The following is an 18,907-nucleotide window of genomic DNA, read 5'->3' as shown; positions in this document are numbered from 1 at the left end:
AAATCCTGCTTTTTTTCTCATGGAACCTGCACATGCATGAGTTGACTTGCATCCATTATTTTTTTTGAGGAAAGATATTTCAAAATTCTGAATTAGTCTCAAAATCATGAAATTCTAAGTGTATCAAATGTGATACATTTGGCAAGAGGGGGTTAAAAATCTGCTGACAGGATATAGTTTAGCTCCTTTCTCCCAGTATTTACCTCTGAGATGTGCCCATTAGTCAAGTGAAGGTTATTTTGGTGGTTTGAGCGATCTCAGCTCTCCACAGGCTAGAACTTGATTTTTCCGTGCAGGGTACCTGCTGTAAAATGACTGGATATAATTATCAGATGAGAGCATTGTGCCCCCGCCCCTCTCTTTAAATTTTTTCCCCCCTGATTATAAATATGCTTCTTCCATTATGCACAGAGCTGTTGTAATATTTCCTGTGTGGCAGCCTGTTTCCCAAATACGCTGATGCTACAAAGTGTACAGAGTAGTGGGAAAAACACAACACAAAATGGTGCATATGAGAGCAATTACATGATAGAAAATGGAGGTTTAAGCATTGCCTATATTCCACGGCTTTTATCGAACCACTTTAGCTACCCTTCTGTCTGTGTTCTGTTGAATCAATTTTTTATTTTGATTGAGTATTTCTTCAATAAATCTTAATGCACTGTGTGTGCATGCCTCCGCTTTGTTGCATGATTTATTTATTTATTTATTTTTTTTATGAAAAGAAGTGTGGCTGTGCTGTGGCTTTGTTTGTTCTTATGCTAATTTGTCTGCGTAGTTACGGATAAAGTAAAATACAGATGTCATTTTCATTATTTGGTTTATTGTTTGTTTGTTTAAAAATGGGCTATTTTTTATGTGATTAGGTTATTTGGTAGGACGTCATAATTAAATAATTATCGGCCCAATAAAACTCGTGCATCCCTAAAACAACCTTTTCAAAATACCGTAGGTAAAAATCCGGAACAGTGATCTTTTTTTTTTTTTTTTTTTGATAGTTGGACCCCTCTCACACACTTAAACTAGTTTTAACCTAAACACACTTTTTTAAAACGCTATAATTTTGTTTAGCACAAATAAATTAAGCGTATTAATGTTGTAGCGCAGGGGTGCCCAAGTCGGTCCTCAAGAAGTTCCTTTAACCCAGGGGTGTGCAAACCGGTCCTCGAGGGCCGCAGTGGGTCCTGGTCTTTGTTCCAACTGACCCAGCACAGATAGTTTAACCAATGCGGTTTCAGCAGAAATGAGAAGCACCTGACTGCAATCGACTGATTGCACTTGTAAAACAGCAGATTGGTGAAAAGGTGTCCTCTTAATGGGTTGCAACAAAAACCCGCACCCACTGCGGCCCTTTGTGGAATTAATTGCCCACCCCTGCTTTAACCGGTCTTTTAACACACCTGAATCTAATGATCAACTCATCAGCAACCTGCAGGAGCCTGACAACGATCCTGATTATTTGAATAAGGTGTGTTGGAGGAGGGAGACATGGAAAACAAGCTGGATTTGGGCGCTAGAGGACCGGACTAGGGCACCCATGTTGTATAGAATTATAGAATTCTATAAAGATGATTAACAACAGTACCATCCTAAATGTTTCTGTATTCATCCATTTTGGCCACACCATTCAACTTCCTCCTCTACTCCTTTTTACTGAACCTCTCAGAACCCATCCAATGCACTTTTGCCATCTGCTGTCCGTTTTAGGGGCATTAAAGTTGCTCTCCAGTAGGCATGTGCCAGTATGATATTTTGACGGTACGATAACCGTGAGCAAAAATACCGCGGTTTCACGGTATCACGCTATTGCAATTATAGCTCCCAAAAAATTTGAGATGTATGGGTTAAAGAAAACTTTTTTTTCCATTGAACAGGATTTTTTTTTTCAGACCATAGTTGCAAATTGGAACATGAATATATTGTTAAAATAAATAAATTATCAATTAAAAAATATATATTTTAAATAAAATTAAACTAAATATAATTAATAGACTATACTCACAACCACAGCTCAAGTTGCTCAAGATTAGAGCAAGAACAAAATAATTTCTATAAAAAAGTAAAAACACTTCTGAATATTTTATTTTATTTTTTATTTATACTGCATGACTTTTTTTTTGAAGGTGGAAAAGCTTAAGTGAAGTTTCGCCATTTTCAGCCACTGTGCCAACTCTAGTCTACATGATGTCATGCATTTGTGTTAAAAAGAAGATAAAGAATTCGTAAGTTAGTTAAAATGTATACGTTAGTTAAAATGTCAATATTGTTGTGGAAAGGTTTCATCTAAAAAAAAAAAATAAAAAAAATTTAAACATTGGGAGTGAGACCTCCCCTTGATCCAGCGAACGAGGATTTGTGCTTAGGGCAAGATCATCTTTCGCAATTAGCGATCTTTGACGCTATCACTTTTTCCCCTTCATTCAAGCGAATCAAGCTTGTTTTCTCACTCTGCGGCTGTCACACTCAACGAAGTTGCTCTCCCAGCTAAGCCTAGGGCCTAGGCTAACATTCATCTTTGTAAGCTTAGTTTGTATATTAAATTTGAAAGGAAAATGTGTGTTTTGTTTTTGGCGAACTTTTTCCATGTTGCTAAGCTGTTGAAGCTACTCACATGGAAAAATCTAATTATACAACGTTTTAAATGTATTCATTTTGTGTATTACACTTACCACGATTTGAGAGCTCAATAAATTGAAGAACAGTACGCCTTATGTTTGGAGTATTTGTTTTTGGGTTAGCTGGCTGGCTAGCCGATAGCGTCACTTTCACACACAGCAACAAACGGGAGGGGGTGAGCGCTGCTGCGCCAAGCCGCTTCTGGCTGCATTTTTGACACAAGAAAAATAGCGAATACCGTACTACGGTCTGACGGAAAATTTTAGTGGTTTTGAAACCGTGACGTTTTCACAACACGGTAAACTGTGAAACCGGTAACCGGCACATGCCTACTCTCCAGTGGTGAAGAGTTTTGTAAGACCCTTATGTAGCCTCCCCAGCAAAAAAAAAAAAAAAGTAAACTATATATTTAGACGCCTTTGGTAGTGAATTCAGGCTAGGTTCATACCGCAGGTCTTAATGCACAAATCCGATTTTTTTATGTTTTTCCGGCTCGAGTCAGGCATGAACTTGTTGGTCTGAACGGGACATGTCGAATGAAAGTGGACCATTTCAAATCCGATCTAGTTCACATTCCTATTTGGTTAAAATCCGATCTGGGCCACATTTTTCCAGAATGTGGCTGCGATCTGAACTTTCAAGACCCCCAAATCGGAATTCATGCAGCAATTATGTCAGCAAAGAGCGAGAGAGACAGGGCACTACGTTAGTGATGGAGCTGTGCATTAGTGTTAGCGCCTAGCTTGAATGCGGCTTTTAGGAAAGAAGCGAGCTTGACGACAGTATAGTGTTAGCGCCTAGCTTGAATGCGGCTTTTAGGAAAGAAGCGAGCTTGACGACAGTAAAAAAAAAAAAAAAAATGAAATAAGGGTGGGTTAATCTGTGCTCCAAATGAGCAATATTTCAAGTTTGCTTACGCGGCCGAGACTCGGAGCAAACTGCCCGTATATGTGTGAGTCATGCACGCACAGTGCGTGCATGCTATCAATCCATATAAACTTTGAATATTAGACTAAACGGGGATTATTTATGTTATTTGTGTCCTCTTTTTGGAAATCAAAATATTATCACCCGAGATTGAGCCAGCATTTGTTTTGATGCTCCTGCGCATGCGGGTCAGTTTGCACAGCGCATCTCGGGCTGCGAATTAGTGCGCATGCATGATACCTTATTGGCTCAGTAGACAAAGGCAGTCTGAACGGGCACACCAAAAAATCAGATATGACAAAAAAATCTGAATTGTGCATTAAGACCTGTGGAATGAAGTGTTCCAAAAGACATACAGATAATTCATTGGTAGTGAATGAGTTAATTACATGAATTAATTATGGACTTATTGTTGCCTATGGGTTTTGAGTTAGCCAGTATGAGTGCTCTTCGCTTGTGCTTATTATGGATGTGTGTCACAATATATTGAAAGGGTCATATATCGTGATACTTTGTATCCCAAAAGGTTATCAATAGGCCCCTATCAAGAAATGAAATACCGTTTTAAAAAGGTGTCACTATTTAAAAAAAGGAACCAACAGGTTTCTAACAAGATTTTCCTCAAGAATAGTGTCTCTGTAAACTCATCAGCTGCCAGTGATTGTGCTAGACGTCCAATTCATTTTGACTGAGAGGAGGCCAATAAACATGGGTCAATTTCTGTTGATTGTGGGGGCATATTCAGGTCACTTCCTTTTTATTTCATTCATGTCATTGTCCAGTCATTTTGGGATATTGCCGGACTGCTTCCTGTTCAGTACCCCAAAATCAACAGGAAGTGACCCAGAAATACCCCTAAATTAATAGCCAATGACCGGAAATGAAACCAAAATTAGCTCAATGGCTGCCATTGACAGCCATAGACACCCAACCCGTTTGAAGTGGGAAGGATGGCAGCAAATAAACGAATGTTCATTCACTGCTGCCCTCCCAGTTTGAACGAATTTGACGTTTTCTTGTGATAAACTAATTTCAGTTCACAGCAGGAGGCTGAAAAGAGCTTGTTTTTCCTGTTTATTAGTTTTTATTGTATATTATAGTAGAATGATTTCCAGATCCGTGTAGCTACAATAGTTCTATTGTCATATCGTGATATAATCGTTATGAGCAAATCGCATATTGCAAATCATATCATTAATGTAATCCATCCAGAGGTTCCCACCCATACTTATCATGTCTCTGGGTTGTTAAGACATTTAGGGAGTGAGTTGGGCGATCATAGTTCTTTTGAACTTCTTTCATACAAATATTTTAATTACAACTTTGAATTCATGTACGTTAGTGATGGACACATTCACATTTGTATAAAATTGAATTACAATGCAGTTGTAGCAATTACATTTCTGTACATCACCAACATTTCCACAACCACAATGGTCAAATCGAAGAATTTGCTCATATGGCTGAAACGGACATGCTGGACTAATAATTCACAATTATATCACTAACAGTGACGTGACGGGCAGCTGTATTATCAAAGTTAGTCGCTAGTGCTATAGACTTCTTCAACTGAACTCGCATGGCAGTGCAAGAGCATCACTTCTCTGTCAATTGATCATTTCACGGTCCTCCAATATCTTGAGTTTTTGTTTTGTTTTTTCTAAGTGGCAGAGGCGCAAAAGTACACACAGTCTGGAATTAAGGGAAAGCACAGATGTGTTAAATAGCGAATAGGTTAAAGGTAGAAGTACTGACTCAACTTATTTAATTAAATTCAGATGGACAAGCACAGAAGTTTCATAATGGATTATTCTATAAAATTCGATCAAATAAATGACTAATCAGATGCTTCAACAAGGGGTTCGTGCGATGGCTTGCACTTTCACTGATTCCCTGTAACCTTTCTGAGTGTCACAGCTGCCAGACTTTGTGTCTCCCTGACTTGGCACATTTCTCGATGCTCCCTGTCAGGGACCTGTAAACACGCACGCGCCCGTGTGCCTTTCTCGCAGGATGTGATGTCACTGGCAGCGCTGCAAAACCTCGGTTCTCAAGGGCATGTATGTTGCATGGCAACCGTAAAGTGTCATTGTCAGAGGGTTTGTGGAAATGTAATATTATGAGCATGGGAGGAGGGGAAGGACCCGACAGAAAGAGGAGGCAGCTCTTTATAGCACTGCACCGCTGCAGGAATATGTTTTCTCACATTTCCCATAAGCAAATAATACATACAAAGACAATTTTCGAAAAAGGCATTCCCACAACCGGGTGTGGCAATTTGCTGCCACAAAATAAGATAATAAATGAGCTATCTCATGGTTTTTTTTTCCCCACCCTTCTGAAGAATTTAGGCTTAGTTTTTTTTCATATTTATATAGACAGTAGCAAGTCGAACAGTAAAAGAACATGCAGATCCACATTTTTTTTTTTGTGTGTGTGTATCTTCTGTTTTAGTTGAAGTCTAGTGAAAAAGGGCAATTAACCGTCACAATCCACCCCCACCTGAAATATACACACACCAGAGGGGGTGAAATGGTCACTTCGCCATTATTTTTAAGGTACTTCAGTAGTGATGTTTAGATGTAGCCAATATTCATTTTGAGTTGAACATTCCATTTTTTTTAACATTCACCCCGTTTATGCATGAGCATTTAGGGATATAATATACAGTGGGGCAAATAAGTATTTAGTCAACCACTAATTGTGCAAGTTCTCCCACTTGAAAATATTAGAGAGGCCTGTAATTGTCAACATGGGTAAACCTCAACCATGAGAGACAGAATGTGGAACCCCCCCCAGAAAATCTCATTGTTTGATTTTTAAAGACTTTATTTGCAAATCATAGTGGAAAATAAGTATTTGGTCAATACCAAAAGTTCATCTCAATACTTGTTTATGTACCCTTTGTTGGCAATAGCGGAGGCCAAACGTTTTCTGTAACTCTTCACAAGCTTTTCACACACTGTTGCTGGTATTTTGGCCCATTCCTCCATGCAGATCTCCTCTAGAGCAGTGATGTTTTGGGGCTGTCGTTGGGCAACACGGACTTTCAACTCCCTCCACAGATTTTCTATGGGGTTGAGATCTGGAGACTGGCTAGGCCCCTCCAAGACCTAGAAAAGCTTCTTATGAAGCCACTCCTTTGTTGCCCTGGCTGTGTGTTTGGGATGACTGTCATGCTGAAAGACCCAGCCACATCTCATCTTCAATGCCCTGGCTGATGGAAGGAGATTTTCACTCAAAATCTCTCGATACATGGCCCCATTCATTCTTTCCTTTACACAGATCAGTCGTCCTGGTCCCTTTGCAGAAAAACAGCCCCAAAGCATGATGTTTCCAACCCCATGCTTCAAAGTGGGTATGGTGTTCTTCGGATGCAATTCAGTATTCTTTCTCCTCCAAACACGAGAACCTGTGTTTCTACCAAAAAGCTCTATTTTCGTTTCATCTGACCATAACACATTCTCCCAGTCCTCTTCTGGATCATTCAAATGCTCTCTAGCGTGTACTGGCTTCAGCAGGGGGACACATCTGGCAGTGCAGGATTTAAGTCCCTGGCGGTGCATTGTGTTACTGTGGTCCCAGCTCTCTGTAGGTGATTCACTAGGTCCCCCCGTGTAGTTCTGGGATTTTTGCTCACCGTTCTTGTTATCATTTTGACGCCACGGGGTGAGATCTTGCATGGAGCCCCAGATCAAGGGAGATTATCAGTGGTCTTGTATGTCTTCCATTTTCTAATAATTGCTCCCACAGTTGGTTTCTTTACACCAAGCTTTTTACCTATTGCAGATTCAATCTTCCCAGCCTGGTGCAGGTCTACAATTTTGTCTCTGGTGTCCTTCGACAGCTTTTTTGTCTTGGCCATGGTGGAGTTTGGAGTGTGACTGACTGAGGTTGTGGACAGGTGTTTTTTATACCGATAATGAGTTAAAACAGGTGCCATTAATACAGGCAACGAGTGGAACCTCGTTAGACCTCGTTAGAAGACGATAGACCTCTTTGACAGCCAGAAATCTTGCTTGTTTGTAGGTGACCAAATACTTATTTTCCACTCTAATTTGAAAATAAATACTTTAAAAATAAAAAATGTGATTTTCAGTTTTTTTTTCCAGATTCTGTCTCTCATGGTTGAGGTTTACCCATGTTAACAATTCCAGGCCTCTCTAATCTTTTCAAGTAGGAGAACTTGCACAATTTGGTGGTTGACTAAATACTTTTTTGCCCCACTTTAACAAACAGACAACATAATCACACACAGTGTTTTTTGACATTTTCAACTCTATTTTGGAAAAAACGTCACTAAAAGATCATTACTCTTTATAATGAAATTATGATATTCTTGTCTACATATCCCAAAAAATTAGTGTGGCATATGAGGCATCGATGCTTGTTTAGGTGAACGTGAAGCTATTCCATCCTATTGCGTGTGAGATGTCAGGTAGAAATGAGGGGTGTAACAAAATATTAAAATGGTGATGTATCGTGATATACTACTGCCAAGAATCGATATATCGTTTTAAAAAGGTGTCACTGTTTTTGGAGAGGAAAAAAAAAAAGGAACCAAAAAGTTGCTGCCAAAATCTTCCACTCGAATAGTGTCTCTGTTAACTCAATAGCTGCCATTGAGGGCGCTAGAAGCCCAATCCATTTAGACTAGGAGGAGCTAAGGAACGTTCATTCATTCGAAACCGGAGCATTCACAGCCGGTCTTTCCAATTTTCGATGCATATACAGGTCACTTTCTGTTCATTTTAGGGCATTTACAGGTCACCTCTTGTTAAGTTTGAGTCACAGCCTATTCATTTGGGGAGATTCCCGGATCATTTCCTGTTCTGTAACCCAAAATCAACAGGGAGTGACCTGTAATGCCCCAAAATCAACAGGAAGTGACCCATAAATGCCCCTAAATCAACAGGAAGTGACTGAAAATTAACAGCAAATGACCTGAAAAGCCCGGAAATTAAACTCAATTGGTTGCCAAGTGGGAGGGACTCTCCCAGATCAAATGAATTGAAAATTGTCTACTTATCATAAACTCGGTTCAAATCACAGCAGAAGTAAGAAAAAAGATTTTTTTTTCTCTGTTTTTGACTTGTATGGTAAAATATGTCACTATTTGTCATTGTCATAACTAACCAAAGTTCTACAGTATTTATAGAATATTAGAGAATACCAAGAAATATAAAGACTGAATAAATGCAGCTAAGCTCTGGCTGACTTTACCGCTACAGACTGTCCTGGTGTTCACTTATCCCTGGTGTTCACTACTCTTCACTTATCACTCTGGTCTTTTTCCTCATTAACTACCGCTAAATGGATTGCGATTGTTTTTCCTCCCTCAGGAAAATTGTAATCAAGATAGGGAAGAAGAAGAAGCGAAAGCCCGACTCTTCCGAAGAGGAGTCAGATGAAGACCCTCCGCCTCGACACACATCTAAAGACTCGGTAAGAATTAATATTATGTTTAAAAATAATGGGGCTGCAACTAATTATTATTTTTTTAATAATCGATTAATTGGATGATTAATTAAGCGATTAATCCATTTATTGGATAAATGTCACTTTTTTTAATTACCCTCACAGTTTACCTTGAAGTAGTTTTAGGCATGTTGTAAGTAACAATGAAGACAAAATGGATGACTATTTTCTTCAAAAATAATATTTTATTACAGCTTCCTGACTTAGTTTACAACTGTACTGTTTTAAGTACATAAAGCTTGCTAAAGTTTTTAATAAAGCTTCTGAGTACAAAACATAAAAATAAATTCTCAGTACACAATTCAGACAAAAGTGCTATTCATTCAAATAAAAAAAGTGATTCAGACTGACATTTTTTTTCTTGTGGGCAAAGCGCAGATATAAATGGACTTTTTATATATATTTTATACATTAATTTTCTCTAAACAAACTAAACAACAACATTTAATAAAGAGGAGAAATCTGTTTTCCTTATCAAACAGTTGTTCATAAATAAAATCCAAATCCAATTTCAAAGCACACTCTCTTGTATGACAATTTACAGTTTGAATGGGAGTTCGTGTTGAAAGCTGTTATATGGGGATGACGTGACTCAATGGTATTGTAGTCGTTCCCCAACCCAGAGGTTGTGGGTTAGATTCTCCCCTCTGATGAACTCGTCTAAGTATCCTTGAGCAAGATACTGAACCCCACGTTGCTCCTGGTGCTGCGTCACCAGTAGGTAGATGAGGAGACAGTGTAAAGTGCTTTGAGGGCCTTAAAAAGGTGGAAAAGTGCTATACAAGTGTAACACCAACACCATATGAATGGGTTTATGTGTTTTTTTTTTTTTAAATTTAAAAAAGACAGCCTTACTTTCTAACAAAAAATCAAGTGCTTATATGCTTCTCGAAAACATAATCCAAACGGACACTTAAGACACTAATTAGTATAATCGCTAACTACCATAGCACTATTTAGTAACGCCTCATTAACAAACAGGCATGAAAATCTCTCACCTTTCGGCGAAATTCGCTGTTTTGAAGTCAAAAAAGAACATTTTAAGGGGGCATGGGGGTAGTGAGATTTTTTAAAAACTATTGTTATTATTATCATTTGATTGACTTAGTACGTAAGGAAGGGGGGTCGGGAGATTTTTTAAAAATTATTATTATTATTTGATTAACTTAGTACGTGAACTGAGCACTTAAAAAATCGGCCCTTTAAAAAAGTGACACTTGGACGGTCAGCAAATCCTTCTGGCTGCTTCGCTGACAACATCCCCTCGACGGTTATTGAAGGGTTAAAAAAACCTATTTAAAAAATATGCGTGGAAAGTTGAGAATAATGGTCACTGGCAGATCGTAAGTCCACCTAACTAACTGACTGAGTGACTGACTGACTGACTGACTGACTGACTAACGAAATGTTTAATTGAAGTTGCTAAGCCTGTCGCGATATGCAATGAGGCCATTTATCGCAAGGTAAATAAAAATGAGGGCGGTAATTTTCACGGCTGCGTTTTATCACCGCGTGCATACATTTGTACGTGTGTGTAGATGACATATGAGACTCCATTTTCTTTCACAAGTGTTTATTGGTCACTGGCAGATCGTAAGTCCACCTAACTGACTGACTGACTGACTGACTGACTGACTGACTGACTAACGAAATGTTTAATTGAAGTTGTTAAGCCTGTCGCGATATGCAATGAGGCCATTTATCGCAAGGTAAATAAAAATGAGGGCGGTAATTTTCACGGCTGCGTTTTATCACCGCGTGCATACATTTGTACGTGTGTGTAGATGACATATGAGACTCCATTTTCTTTCACAAATGTTTATTGGTCACCAACACGCTGTAGAATTGCAGTTCAGACATACAAAATAAGGAAACACATCTATATTAAACACTGTAAACGTTAGCATTACTACATTGAGACTATTGGGGAAAAAAGACAACCTACTTTAGCCTGCTATAAAACATTAGCAGTCTTCTCCAAAACGCAAACTTGCGGTTAAAAGGTGACACTTCAAACATGAAAAATCGCTGGTTACCAGCATTTGCAAACAAAAAAATGAAAAAAAAAAAAAAAATCTATTAGTGACACCACAAGCAATGACGAAAACTGCTTTTTTAGCGGAGTGTAAAGCTTACAGTCAGCGGTTTACTGAACGTACTTCCAGTGAACATTCCAAAATAAAAACATGTCATGTTTGTCATATAAATAACGATTTCTGGAGTTAATCCCACGTACTTCAGAATTATTACTATAATATGTAAATACTATTATACTAGAGAATTGAGATCTACACTAAGAATAACTTTAAAATTACACGCGTTATGAAAAATGATTGGCAATGAATAATTATTATAATATTATATAAAGTAGAATACTATAATATTAATGCAATTTTGTTCTTTTTTTTTTTTTTTTTTAGTAATTTTTTTGAATAATGATGGAAAGCTGAAGTCAGTGTTCTGAATCTGTTTACATTACATTCTTTTGCGCTAGTAAATGCTATCAGCATTTGACCTCAGTGTTTATTTGTGATTAATTACTGTGATTTACATGTTTATGTATACCAATTTTTGTTTTGTGAATTAATAAACATCAACAAAAATGTAATTGCTAAATTAGTAAAAATAAATAAATAAATAAATTATTAGATTAGTCGACTAATCGCAAGAATAGTCTGCTGACTAAGTGGGAGAAAATTAGTCGTTTGGGATAGCCTTAGTGTACCAGAACATATTTGTTCCACACCCTTCTCACCTTTTTAACCCCTGACCCATTTTCATGCCCGAACAAAGAATGCAAACAATAGAATTGGGTTCACCCCCCCCCCCCCCACCCCCCAAATAAATAAATACATACATAAATAAATAAATAATAATAATGTTAAAGTTTGTATAAAGTTTGTATACACCATACATTATCTATTCGAATCTGGGATGTGGGGTTGACTCTTAAGTATTTGCATTTACATAGTATATAAAAACAGAGAAAAAAAAACGTGTAAAGCATGAGGTAGCTCTCTTGAGTAACCATCCTGATCTCTTGATGGCATAACTGAGGGTCAAAGCAAGGACAGCAGCACATTCTCATGGAATAGAATAAAAGAATGTGCTGACTGTGGAATGTTTATTTGGACGTGGACGTTAGATAACCGATGCAATGACCTCGCCATCTTTTAATGCAGTTTTTTCCTTTTGGCACATTTAAAGGAATTAAATTAATCAGTATCACATGATAAGGTTGCAACATGAGCTGGTGTCATCTCCCTTTCGTGACTTCCTTCTTAACAAAAACACTTCCGACACACTGCACGCAACCCTCCCTCACCCCCTAACGAATTATTGTCCGCCTATGTCCGGTATAATAAACTTTTGTGTTTGTAAACTGTAAACTGCAGCCATATTGTTACAGTCTCTGATGTTATTGACTTCTGGTCATTTTAGTTGGAGATGTGAAGATTTTATGTGTTCATGTAGAAATATTATTGTTTCCCGAACCTAATTAACTTGGCCTCGTTGGCCTTTCTTTTTAATTAACAACATATTATTATTAGCATGGGGTTTTGTATTGATGGAGGAAGCAGTCACCCACGTGTATATTGTTTATAAATATCCCAGCAGAAAGGAATTGAACAGAAGTACCTTTTTTTGGTCACATTTATTGTTTATTCATAGTAACTTTAGAATGATGAAAAGCAATGTTGTCATTTGATAAAAGGGCCAGTGTGACATAAAATATCAGCGTAGTTATTTATTATTTTATTCATGATATACAGTACATCCTATGAAATCTTTCCAGGCAGTGACTGTGATCCCAAAAACAAACTAAGACAATGTCAAACTTGCATTTTTAAGATGGAAGCAATATTTTAAAGTAGCATTTCTATCGTCTTACTGCCTCACGTGTTAACATGTTCACACAATTAGCATGGTCACGAGACGAAGTTTGTAAGGTCTGGCAACTGGAAAATATCTATACAATTTGAATAGTTTTCTAAATTTTGTATCTACCAATGTACAATATGTATTATATGCCCCCCCTAATTTTTTGCGATTACTCAGCAAAATAAATTGCCCATTATACTTGAGAAATTATTGTGGTTACTGAAGCAACATGGCGTAATAGAAACAGAAAAAGTTATAAAGCTGATCAATAAGGGTTTTACATCATGCTGTGTCTTCAGTTGCAGTTTCAAATAAGAATTGATTAAATACTAACATGGTACTAGCTGTCAATATCAGTTTTTGTCTTGGTGTGTTGCAGAAGAGACGCTCTAATCGTCAGGTGAAGAGGAAGAAGTACGCCGAGGAACTTGAAGCCAGGCTGTCAGATGAAGACGGCAAAGTGATTGTCAAAGCCAAGAAGGCCAATTCCACGCCATCCAAGCAGCCTGCAGTGCAACTCTTTGTGGTGTGTACTTGCTAAGTCCATGTCAAATTTTGCTTTCTTACATTTAGAATTTATAAAAGTGTAAAAAAAAAAAAAAAAAAAAAAAAAAAAAGTTAACCTAGGCCTGTCGTGATAACAAATTTTAGTAGGCGATATGTCTCATAAATTATTGCAGATATGCGATATTATTGCCTTTCTTTTTTTTAACCAATTAACCACAAATATAGTGACATCCTAATAAATCACCTATTCAAATGCAAAAAAAATGATATTCTTAAATAAAACACAAAATATATTAAAATTTATAAATATTAAAAAAAAAAAAAAAAAAAAAAAAAAAACACAATGCATAATGAGTCATTTTAAAGCTAGTGAAGTGCAGAATATGAAATAGGTGAGAAACCCAATGTCACTTTTGCTATCTGCCAATTGGAGCCCATTAAAAGTGTTAATTTGATCCAAAATGACTGTCATCTTGTCCTGCAAAGTGCGCATGCAACAAATTCAAATATCATTTATTACATCATATTATAATTTCCAATCAGATTTTTCATAATAGGTGTCATTTTACATTTATTCTTAGTGTAGAATCTGAAGTATATGTGATTGCTGCCAGAAATCTGAACATGACGTGCTTTTATTTTGAAATGTTCACCGAAAGTACATTTGCTAAGCCACTAACCGTAAGCTTTACACTCAGTAAAACCACAAAAACAAAGTGCACTTCGCTTTCGTCAAGCATTTAGTGTCAGTAATAGATTTTTTTTCTTTTGTTCGCATCGCTTGCAAATTCTTTAATCTAGCAAGTTTTCATGTTGGAAGTGTCACCTTTTAACCGCAATTTTGCGTTGTGGAGAAGTCTTCCCATGTTTTATAGCAGGCTAAAGTGTTTAGTACATTGTCTTTTTTCTATTAGCCTCAATGTAGCAATGCTAACGTTTTACAATGTTTATTATAGAAGTGTTTCCATATTTTGTATGTCTGAACTTTAATTCTACAGTGTGTTGATGGCCATTAAACATCTGTGTAAGCTACTTGAGTCTCATGCAATCAACACGCACCTGTGTCGCGTGCGCGCAGCACACGCAGCACACGCACACACAAATGTATGCAGCCGGGAAAATTACAGCCCTCATTTTTATTTACCGTGCGATAATTTGACTTATTGCATATCGCGGCAGGTTTAAGTTTACCACTACTTTATAACAGACTAATATAGAGCAGCGTAAACTACAGGTGGAATATTGTATTTTGGCCCCCTTAAATAAACACTGCAGAATACAAACCACTCCAAAAGGACATCAAATAAAGTTACCCTGCAAAATGATGGGCTTTAGACATTGATAAAACAATTTATTATATTGCATTGTATATGCACATATACTGTAGCATGTATAACATCAATTGTGATGATTGAAATTATCTGACAATGAAATGGTTGATTCCTACTAATACAATATTAACATATTGCTAAACCTTTTAATGTATTTTGTTAAGTTTATTTTGGACTTCACTGTAAAAATTATTATTATGATATTTCCATTTGGACTCCTATGTAAAATGCATTTGTATTATATGACCTCTGTCAATTTCCAACAACAAGAGTAAACTACTGTACAGGAGCTCTCCGAGAGAGCATATTTCTTCCTAAGCAGTCAAATTCAAAGCATTGCCATATTTGGTAGGATAGGCACTCCCTTCCCTGCTCCAAAATGCCATCACTCTTTCTGTTGTCAACATATCACCAATGCTGCAAATTTGAATTGAATAGGCTAGTTCATTATCAAGTTATTTTGAAATTCATTTCCTGACCTTTGTGACCTTTGACCCCATTACCCTAAAATGTCATCTCCACTTCTGTTTCATATTACAAGCATGTCCTGCAAATTTGATAATAACTCAAGAACGAATAATGGGATTATCTTGTACACAGACAAACAAATACATGGAACATTGTACATAACCCCCACCTAAGCACTTTTTGGTGACACTTTGCATGTACGTTTCCTGGAAGTGAGTAGATGTCACATACCATTTAGGTTAATTGCTGTATACATACGAATGAGTCAACCATACTAAACATTGATCACGCGTTGCCATGGAAGGTGAGTCTCTTCACACTACTATTAGGCAGATTGAGTGCATTTTCATCTTTAAGTAGCTCACTGCATGTGTCAAGGTAGCGAAGAGAAAACTGCAATACAAAAATTGAAAGAACTCAAATTAAAAGCTAAACACACAAATTCTTTAGGGATTTGCTATTTTGAAAAACAGATTTTTCTTAAGGCACAATCTTACAACCTCTATGAATTATTAATACCGTACAAAATCACAATTTCACTTGAGGACTTTTCATGACCTGTGTGATTTATGGCCGTCTCTGAGAGAGTCCCGATATAGAAAATAAATGTTTCTAGAAGCCAACCGTCTTTTACTCCTTTTGTAGGAAAACCCCAGTGAAGAAGATGCCGCCGTCGTGGACAAAATCATGTCCTCTCGTGTCATCAAGAAGGAGGTAATGCTTTGCTCTTTTTCGTTTTGACACACAGTGATGTGTTTTATGTCTGTCATCAGTGTGGTAAATTGTAGTTTCTTCTTCATAACTGTTATCTAGGTTTCCCCAGGAGTTGTAGTCGAAGTGGAAGAGTTTTTTGTCAAGTACAAAAACTAGTAAGTGGGGGTTTTTTGGGTTGAAACTTGTACAGTGCGATTTATTTGTAAAATATATTTTGATAAATTATATTTTTATCATCGTTGTCCAGTAAAATGCATTTTTGTTTGTTTTAGAAATATCAGACAGTTGCTTTACGTTACCACTGTATATGTTTTTATGTTTTTAATTATAATTTTTGGGCATGTTGTACTGTATGTGGCATGTCACTTAAGAGGTTTAAGCGTTTAAGCATTTCAAACTGAAATCTCTGGCTTATATTGTTAAATAAAAATCCTATTGCAATACAGTGATGATCACCAATAATTGTGATCATTTTGATAATGATAACAATGATCGTGACGCGTCATTTTCATACCGTTTCATCTTTAATTAGGATTGCTTTGTGTATGTGCTCGTGTGTCTTTGTATATGTGCAGCTCCTATCTCCACTGTGAATGGGCCACAGAGGGCCATCTGGAGAAGGACAAGAGAATCCAGCAGAAGATCAAACGCTTCAAGATGAAACAGGCGCAACGGGCACTCTTCTTCGCCGACGTAAGGCGACGTACACTCGCTTGTGTGTGTTTGTGTTACCTGCTGTGTGCTTTTGACTATGTAGCGAATGGTGTAGGTTGAGAGGTGTCTTCATTTGCTGTGTGGGTGGGTGTGCACATCTGTGTATGCCTGTTGACTCCAGATGGTGAGTAGGCGCTGGAGATGATTCGCTCCCTTTGTATCCCTCTTGTGTTTTCGCAGATGGAAGAAGAGCTCTTCAACCCAGACTATGTTGAGGTGGACCGCGTGCTTGAGGTGTCTTATTGCGAGGATAAAGACACCGGGGAGGTAAAGCTAATCCTTTCATTAAAAATTGTTAACAAGAATGAAATAGTTTACGGTGTACAGATAAACATATTGAATTTGTAGATTACATTGTTTTATGTAATTTGTTCTTCTGTTTGCAAATTTAGTGTTAACACTAGAGGAGTTCCAAAAAATCGATTATTACTACATGCATCGCGATTCGACACGTAACGATTCAATTACCATTCATAAAGGCTCAAAAACGATGGTTTTCCCTCATAACTTTATGACAGCCGCTCGTAGCGGAACGAAATTCAAGACACGTCTGCCGTCCGGACACCTTTCACGGACGCACGCATGTTATAATGGATGCTGCCTGTAACTGAGTGAGAGATTTACTCTTTTTCAAAAGACTGGAAAATAAATTTGTGTATGAGACAGGCAGGTACAGCGCACGTTAATTTTTAGAGCAAGAGGGGAAGAGAGATAGTTCGTTGCTCCTCGCCTTTCAGATGTCAAGCTGTAGTTTAAAGTCATGTCAGTTGAAAAATGTCCTGAGTGTGTTGCTAAGACCCGTGTGCGTCTACAAGAGGTGAGTACACGGACCCTCTTGTACTGTTTAGCCTTTATTGTTGTTGTTTTTGAGGTGTTAGTAGTTAGCGCCGAGCGCTAGGCTAATTAGCTAATTCGCTAACGTGTATTTCATATGCAGAACGTGTAAACCCATGATTAAGTACAGCAGTAACACTACAAACATGCAAAATAGTACAGAAATCTGTGAAAACAAAGTATATTGTTTAAAAGAAGGCTTATTTCTAAAGACACTTTGTTTCCAGAAAATGTGGAATTCATTCCACCTGTTTAAATTGTATTGTATTGTTGAGTGAAATAAGTACTCCCTTTAAAATGGTTAATGTTTTTGCACTTTTCTTGTAAAAATAAATAAAAAAGCAGCTTAAGGGCAGGTTTTTGTTGTATGGGCATGTTTCCATCGTTCCTGTTGAATCATCAGGACATTTTGAATAAATAATAGACAAAAATGTGTTTGTCTACTATATTAATTAGTAATTTACGATGCATCAATAATCGTGCTAACCGTGATCATCGTCAATACCGTGATCATCGTTCAAGAATTGAATCGTAGCCCCCTGAATCGTAATCGAATCATATCGTTGGGTTCCCAAGGCTACGTCTACACTAGGACGGATAATGGCCTTAAACGTGTAATCAGTTGGACTGTACGGCATGTCGGCCACACTAGTATGCGTATTATCCGGATTAATGTTAGACGGATAACGTAGGTGGGTAATGTTACCCGTCGCCTACGCGACCCCTAATATGGGCTGCTGTCTACGTACAATTTGAATATTCAGGAAGGGATGTCATGCTGTCGCTGTTTTTAGTACAGCATGACAGCATGTAAACAATGGAGGCGGACGATCACGACGTGGGATTTCTGCTCTTTTCCTTTTCACACATTTTTCTTGTACCTTCAAACGACGTCTCAATAATATGCTTCAATTCAGTCTCCATTGGGGGTCCTTCCATCGTGGATGAGGTGGAGATGAACGTTTTTTACAGAGCTCGTTTCCTGAGTCGTCTAACATCAGTCAGCTGCGGGGCTGGCCCCTCTCAACTCAATGCCGACATAAGTACTGTATATAAAAATGCATAGAGGAAAATTAAACCCCGAAAAGTGACCTGCGTGGTGCCCCCAGTCAAAGAGGTGCACGATCAGTTTTTTTCCCAAGACATTTCTGCCTGTCAAAACTGGTGCCACTTCCAGGATCGCCACTTTTATGCCCAAGCAGCCTGGTTGCGGCTTCCAGGAAATATACACAGGGCCACAACATATGCTTCTATTTGTTATTTTTCAAGTGGTGAGAGTGCAACTGAGCATCGATTGTAACATCCCAAGTAATGATGTCAGGCTTTCGTTGTTTTATAAAGATTTATTTGAATCACAACTCGGCTCTTGCTCGTAAAAGCCGAGCGGGCTCTCCCCTCCACTCTCGCTCCTGCATAATGCGTTCGATTGCGATCAC

At 37.8% G+C, this 18,907-nt stretch overlaps 1 protein-coding gene across 8 annotated transcripts in view; it reads left to right on the top strand.

Annotated features, from left to right (window-relative positions):
* chd9 (chromodomain helicase DNA binding protein 9) overlaps positions 1-18,907 on the top strand; it is a 148,804-nt gene that overhangs the window by 74,371 nt on the left and 55,526 nt on the right. For all 8 annotated transcript variants that reach the window (XM_057846585.1, XM_057846567.1, XM_057846543.1 and 5 more), the window contains 6 exons: positions 8,886-8,988; positions 13,283-13,429; positions 15,855-15,923; positions 16,023-16,078; positions 16,499-16,616; positions 16,818-16,904. In XM_057846585.1, the coding sequence (XP_057702568.1) occupies positions 8,886-8,988; positions 13,283-13,429; positions 15,855-15,923; positions 16,023-16,078; positions 16,499-16,616; positions 16,818-16,904 (580 nt within the window). The remainder of the gene's footprint in view (positions 1-8,885; positions 8,989-13,282; positions 13,430-15,854; positions 15,924-16,022; positions 16,079-16,498; positions 16,617-16,817; positions 16,905-18,907) is intronic.

This window comes from Corythoichthys intestinalis, chromosome 1 (assembly GCF_030265065.1).
Source record: "Corythoichthys intestinalis isolate RoL2023-P3 chromosome 1, ASM3026506v1, whole genome shotgun sequence".
Classification (NCBI taxonomy): domain Eukaryota; kingdom Metazoa; phylum Chordata; class Actinopteri; order Syngnathiformes; family Syngnathidae; genus Corythoichthys; species Corythoichthys intestinalis.
Note: the sequence above shows the minus strand (reverse complement) of the source record. Positions and strands in the feature narration are given on the sequence as shown.